General features: G+C 50.9%; 2 protein-coding genes across 2 annotated transcripts; both read left to right on the forward strand.

Moving 5' to 3' along the window:
* Positions 1-272: 272 nt before the first annotated feature.
* On the forward strand, positions 273-2655 carry K441DRAFT_680953 (DUF803-domain-containing protein; the record flags this gene model as incomplete). The annotated part of the gene is made up of 2 exons (XM_067651420.1): positions 273-1227; positions 1334-2655. 2 exons carry the CDS (start codon positions 273-275, stop codon positions 2653-2655), a joined length of 2277 nt encoding a protein of 758 aa, XP_067499213.1.
* A 1735-nt stretch (positions 2656-4390) lies between these two features.
* K441DRAFT_619183 (acyl-CoA dehydrogenase NM domain-like protein) lies at positions 4391-6343 on the forward strand. Its single transcript, XM_067645863.1, has 5 exons — positions 4391-4590; positions 4689-4937; positions 5049-5261; positions 5335-5652; positions 5705-6343. The coding sequence occupies exons 1-5, from the start codon at positions 4480-4482 to the stop codon at positions 6224-6226; spliced, it is 1413 nt and encodes a 470-aa protein (XP_067499214.1). The 5' UTR covers positions 4391-4479; the 3' UTR covers positions 6227-6343.
* The last annotated feature ends 527 nt before the right edge of the window (positions 6344-6870 follow it).

Genomic DNA, 6870 nt, shown 5'->3' on the forward strand with positions numbered 1-6870 from the left:
ACCGGTGTTGGAAGCTCGGATCAACTTCGTCATGTGAAACGTCCACGTTGGAAGCTCGCATATCGACGAACTCACCCTCTGCCACCAACACAACGCGCATCTCGAGACCACAAGGAATCGAGCATGTCGCACACTACAACCACTACATTAACTGCCTAGTACCTGCACATGCGTCCGCTACGAAGCCTTCGCAGCCCTCCATCCAACTCTAGGCAAACACCTCCGCTAACGCCGCATCGTCATCCCCGGAACCGGCATCAAACTTCCTCTTAATGGCCATGATCATACCAACCCTCCACAATGCTGCTGGCTTAGCGACTCCCACTACCTTTGCTCCGCCCTCATCTACTCCGACTTCCATAGTACCCGGTATGGGCCGGGAGAACTGGTCGTCGCTCATTGGTATCGTGACGGCAATCATCGGCAACATCCTGATCTCGTTCGCGCTGAACATGCAACGGTATGCGCATATACGCTTGATCCGAGAATGGGAAGAGAAGGAACGAATAAGAAAAGGACGAAAAAAGTCATACGGTACAAACCAAGCCACTATTGCGGAAGAAAGAGTCAAAGCAAACCTTACGCCTAGATATAATCCGCCTCAAGACGCCGAGTACAGGCTTGAAGAAGAGGAGGAAGCCCTAGATCGAAATGGAGATGATGAACATCTAGCTAGCGAATCCAACCCTCTAATTGCCTCTCTTCCACCAACCTACCCCCACTCCCGACCTCGGCACAGCCCATCCCGCCCATCTATCGATACGGCAACATCCAGTTCCGCCTCCAGTTCGCGCGCTGAAGCGGCTTTCAAACAGAAGTCGTACCTCCATTCACCGTACTGGTGGAGTGGCATCATCATGATGACGGTTGGCGAAGCTGGGAATTTCCTTGCCTATGGATTTGCACCCGCGTCCATCGTCTCTCCTCTAGGCGTCGTAGCTCTCATCTCGAACTGTATAATTGCTCCTTTTGTGCTCAAAGAGCCCTTCCGGAAACGCGATGGGGTGGGTGTGTTTATAGCAGTTACTGGTGCCGTCACTGTGGTGCTGTCAGCCAGCGACAATAACCCTAAATTAGGACCGGGGAAGATCTGGAAGTTAATCGGGACATGGGAGTTTGAGACTTACCTTGGAATCACAGTTGCGGTAATAATTGGGTTGATGGCAGCTAGCAACAAATATGGTGGAAAGAGTATATTCATCGATTTAGGGCTAGTTGGATTATTCGGTGAGTGCAAATTTCCTCATACTGACTCCTTCCCTGGGATAAGATTTAGTAATTCTCTGCGCCTGAATTTTATTATGTGGTGGACTAACAATTACGTGTTCTACAGGCGGTTATACAGCCCTCTCCACCAAGGGCGTTGCCTCTCTCCTTTCATACACCCTCTGGCGTGCCCTCACCTTCCCTGTTACGTACCTCCTCGTCGCTGTCCTGATTTTCACCGCTGTAATGCAGATTAAATATGTTAACCGTGCTCTCCAACATTTCGACGCAACTCAAGTTATTCCAACGCAATTTGTGCTTTTCACATTATCCGTTATTCTAGGCTCTGCGGTACTTTACCGGGATTTCAAAAAAACTCCCGGCGACGATGCTGGCAAATTCATCGGGGGCTGTGCTATGACATTTATGGGCGTCTGGCTCATTACTAGTGGTCGACCTCGGCGAACCGACGAACAGGAAGATAGGGACCCAGAGCCTGAAGATGCCATCAACCTTATCAATGGCGAGCGTTACCGTGATTCCGTGGACACGGACGGCCCTGAAGACATTGAAGCCGGTACGAGCACACGACGCTCCTCCACTTTGCGTGATTCATCCCCTCCAATTGCCATTGGACGAACTATGCACCACGCCTCAGCCTCCGCTCCCTCGACACCTATCATCAAGCTTACGCCTCACAATACCACACACCCGACACCCGCTTTCGAGACACCATCATCCTCCATTCGAGAGGCTCCATCCCCTCTCACTACCAATCCCTGGGAATCCTCTGCACCGGCCTCTCCCTCCCCATCACCAGTCCTCCGCCCCGCCCCAGCACCCTTATTCACCTCGGTCTCCGACCCCGTCCTCCCCACAGATGCCCAAGCCCCCTTCTCAGCCCCTGCAACAAGGCCACGCACGCCAAAAGGCACGACGCACACGGCAGACGCACTGCCTGCAACGCCAGTCACGGCACCACGCCTCCGACGAAGTGGTACCGCAGAGCGGCTCAGCTCGCGCGACCGCGACCACGACCGCGACCGCCTCTCCGCGCGCAACTCCATCGCGGGCCCGCTGCTCGCCAGCCCGCTCGGCTCCAGCCTTAGCGCCGTCGTCGCGGAGCTGCGCCGCGGCGGCAGTCTGCGCGGCGGCCACCATCACAACAGCAATGGCAGCGTGGAGCCGCATACGCCGAGCCGATGGCGCGGGTCGATTGCCGTGGACGGCGACGAGCACGGGCCGGACGACGGTGGGCGCGAACGGGAGATAGTGCGTAGAGGCACTGAGGGCGAGACGACAGGGAGGGGACGGAGTCTTAGTGGGACGTTGGGGGAGCTATGGAGGGGCTGGAGGGGCAGCGCGAATACGAGTGTGGAGGATGTGGGCGCTGTGGAGGCTGGGAGGAGTGGGAGTGTGGGAGATGAGGCATGGGCGCCGCAGCGGTAATTAGTGTAACTACTGGAAGGAGCTTGGTCCTTTTGAGAGAGATGGGGATTAGAATTAGTTTGGGGTACAGGCTTGAGGTAAATGGAAGGGGGTGGGTTGTGCATTTTCGGTGCGTTCTTGGAGGGCTGCATAGTATGGCGTCTTGTGGGGCTTGGGGCCTTTTTCACCTTTGGGATGTGATTCCCTAACCTTTGTGGATACCGTTCTTTGTTCTCTGCTACTGTTGCAGTTCGCTGGACTTGTTGTACCGGGTGGTCCGGTCGTATTTCCGGTCCTGTGTACTTGATTTTGCCGAGAGATGGTAGCTCTCATTCTAGGGTATGGAGATCTTACTGTATACCTTGTAATGGGGGAAGGAGCGTTGAATATTCTGCATGNTAGGCGGGGTTTCCGTGGGGAGGTCAAGGTTGTCTGGGGCCTTTATACGATCGAGCATCTGTTTCAACTTCAGTCAGCCGGAAAATTTAATACCCGCTGCATAGCAGTGTGACTGAATGTGCTTTACAATCTGAGGGTGAGCAAAATGGTATTTAGTTCAGACATAACGAGTTCCTAAATTGTCTCTTTGAAAATTTTCCTAGGGCGGAACATTTCAGGGACGAGCAGCTCTTAAATGAGGAAAAATTTCTGTTTCCGTGCTTCAAAGTCCTTCATGCCTTCCCTATCCATAAAACCATGCACGGGCAGTCTCCAGCTAGGTGGTAACATGGCTGGGTCCTGTGTCCAGGTACACATCGTTCGCCTGCCTGACGGAGGAGAAACGGTGTTTGGCCACCGGGAAGGACGAAGGTTTCCTCACGCAATGGCCATCCGTGACCTCTCAGATGGGGTCCTATACCTAAGTAGCCTCTAGTCGTGGTGAAGAGTGCGGTGGGTAGTTGTTGTTCTGATGGGATTGGGAACTTCGTCAGAGGTTCCAAGAGAAGCCTGCGCATCTTTGAATGGCGAAGATTCTGAGAAATGACACCAGGCTTCATAGAGCATCAATCCAAAGACTTCTCAGATTTCTGGCGTATCGGAGGCACTGAAGAGCTGATTCAAGATTCTTTGTTACGTCATGTCGTTGTCCATTCAACAATATTGGATGGCTATCCTCAGCGGAACCATAGCATTATGATAAAGCCTTGCGGTTAGTTAGTATGGAATAGCCTTTCATAGAAACGGTGAAAGAATTGGGTACACCAACGAAGCTATATCATTACGAGATAAACATAACCTTTATCAAAACCGCAAACCTCAACGTTTGTACGGATATCATGCCCAGTCATCTTATGTCACTTACCTCATAGCTAGGACTGTCTGTAAGAGACACCACTCACATTGAACCTCATCAACCCACTAACCTATCAGCACTGTAACAAGGCGAATCTCTCTCTTTTCGACGTTGAGAAGAGTATACATATCCCGAAATAATGTGAAAATTGAGAGGAGCAAAGTTGTGACAGAGATAGAGGTCTCTGGCTAGATTTTGGATATCTTTGAAAATTTTAGACTCTCAACTCTTTTTTCGGTAAAAGTAATGTTTCCGGTGCATGCTCGTTGTTGATACAGGGGTCGCATACGAAATATATGGGATGATATTATCGTGATAATGTGAGCGCCTGCACCTCCTTTGCCCGTTTCGGTGATCAACCTCGGCACAAATCGAACCCGTATGCAGCCACTCACAATGCGGGGAGCGCGAGCTGGGGTAAGCTCCACCAGAAGCCGAAGCACCTACTAAATATTCGACATGGCCGAGTCAATTGTGTCAGCATCAATTGCTTCCCCTTCTTCACCTATTGCCTGAATTTTTATTCCTTAACATTTACGAAAAATTGCAAAATGTCTGAGCTCCTCCAGAACAGCCAGAATGGCCATCTCTCTGCCTCTGCCAGGGTTCCCGCCATCGCTCGACCTTTTGTCAGCCAGAGGGCTATGAAGACGCTGGACCTTGTATGCTCTTCTCACCTTCTTCATTTGCGTTTCTTTCTTCGTCATGGCTTGCTTCGAAAGTCACAACAGCCCCGTACTGACTAAGTCTTGTCCACCAGGTCGAGAAGTTCGTCGAAGAAGAATGCATTCCCGCCGACGCGGTCTTCGCGCGCCAGATTGGCGAAACCACAGAGCAGCGCTTCTCAAGCCACCCGCCAGTCATGGAGGAACTGAAAGCCAAGGCGAAGAAACTGGGGCTGTGGAACATGTTCCTGCCGAAGAACCACTTCAAGGAAGGAGCTGGGTTTAGCAATTTAGAGTATGGGCTTATGGCAGAATATCTAGGGAAGAGCAGAACGGCCAGTGAGGTATGCATATGGTCTTGAGAATGTACAAGGGTGAATATGAAATGATATGGAGTTCGGGAAGCTAAATAATGAGAGGAGCTCATGCTGGGCATCATGCTGAATGTTGCATAGGCTACCAATTGCGCTGCACCTGATACAGGCAATATGGAAGTTCTTGCGAAGTACGGCAATGAAGCACAGAAGAGGAAGTGGCTCGACCCATTACTTAATGGCGAGATCCGCTCTGCATTCTTGATGACGGAGCCGCAGGTTGCATCAAGTGATGCCACCAACATAGAAATGCAAATACAGAGGGATGGTAACGATTGGGTCCTCAACGGATCGGTAAGAGGCTTCTCATATGGACTTAATTTTCTATGGCCTACATAGAAAGCAAACTGATCTATTACACTCTTAGAAATGGTGGAGCAGCGGCGCCGGTGACCCACGCTGCAAGATTTACCTCGTCCTAGGCAAAACGGATCCAAACAACCAGGATAAGTACAAGCAGCAGTCCGTTATTCTTGTTCCACATGACACTCCGGGCATCACTATCCACCGCATGCTGTCCGTGTTCGGTTATGACGACGCCCCACATGGCCACGGTCACATTTCATTCAACAACGTCCGCGTACCAGCCTCCAACATGGTTCTCGGCGAGGGACGGGGATTCGAGATTATTCAGGGCCGTCTTGGCCCAGGGCGTATCCACCACGCCATGAGGAGTGTTGGCGCTGTAAGAACCTCATCAATTAACCCCATTTCCTCAAATACTCATCCCATCACAGGCCGAGAAAGCGCTAGAATGGTTCCTCGCACGTATCAATGACCCTAAAAAGAAGCCTTTCGGTGAACAGCTCCACAAGCATGGTATCATGATCGAGCGAGTCGCCCGTTCCCGCATCGAAATCGACGCCGCCCGTCTCGCAGTCCTGAACGCTGCCATCAAAATTGACGAATCCAACGCTAAAGGCGCTCTCAAAGAGATTGCCGAAGTCAAGGTCCTTGTTCCAGAAATGAACCTGGCCGTTATCGACCGGGCTATCCAAGCCTATGGTGGCGCCGGTGTCTGTCAGGATACGCCTCTAGCAAGCATGTATGCCCTAGGAAGGACAATGAGGATTGTGGATGGCCCGGATGAGGTACATATTCTACAGCTCGGTAAGAATGAGAACAAGCGGGGGCCGGCACATAAGGTGAGGATCGAAGCCCAGCAAAAGAAGAGTGAGGGGTTACTGGCGAAGTATGGCATTCAGAAAACGGATCTGCTGCAATTGAATAGAGTAAATGGGAAGGTGAGCAAGTTGTAGGGTGATACAGAGGGGCTCTGGCGAACCGTGTATTTATTGATATTTGGACAAAGTGAAAAAAAAAACAGCAATAGTTGAAGTGCCTTCATTGATCCTCCAGCTATTTGATCACAGACGACAGAGCACTAGCTGAATACTAAAGAAAGGCCGTCCCCTGACTTAACTCAAAGTCTGAAAGCGACCATCTAAAGGTATTTTTGTGTAAACTCTCGCCTGTCCTTGGCTGACGAGAGCGCATTCTTTCCAAATTCGAGCTTTAGTCGTCAGTTAAACAACGGTCAAGTTGTAATCAACGCCAGACTCGAGAAGTCCTTTCTCACCTATCCTCGAAGCGGATAATGGACGATTAGAAGCATATCGCATAGTTCTAGTAGGATTGACTCAGCTGCTCTCAAGCCCCCCTCCCCGGTTATCTTGGTGGTCTTGGACGGTTTGTAGGAATTGAGTCGTTGCAGAGCAGAGAAACAGCCATTGGAAAACACGGAGGTGAATGCAGTAGCCAATGGGGCGAAGATAAGTGAAAAAGGACAAGACACGTGAAGGTTGTGAATTGAAGAGAGAGTAGTAGGATGAAGTTGTACATCTCAATAATTCAGCTTTCCTTTGTAGAAAGGTAAAGCTGGGTAAATAATTTCGAGCATATC

Source organism: Cenococcum geophilum (assembly GCF_001692895.1).
Source record: "Cenococcum geophilum 1.58 unplaced genomic scaffold K441scaffold_54, whole genome shotgun sequence".
Classification (NCBI taxonomy): Eukaryota; Fungi; Ascomycota; class Dothideomycetes; order Gloniales; family Gloniaceae; genus Cenococcum; species Cenococcum geophilum.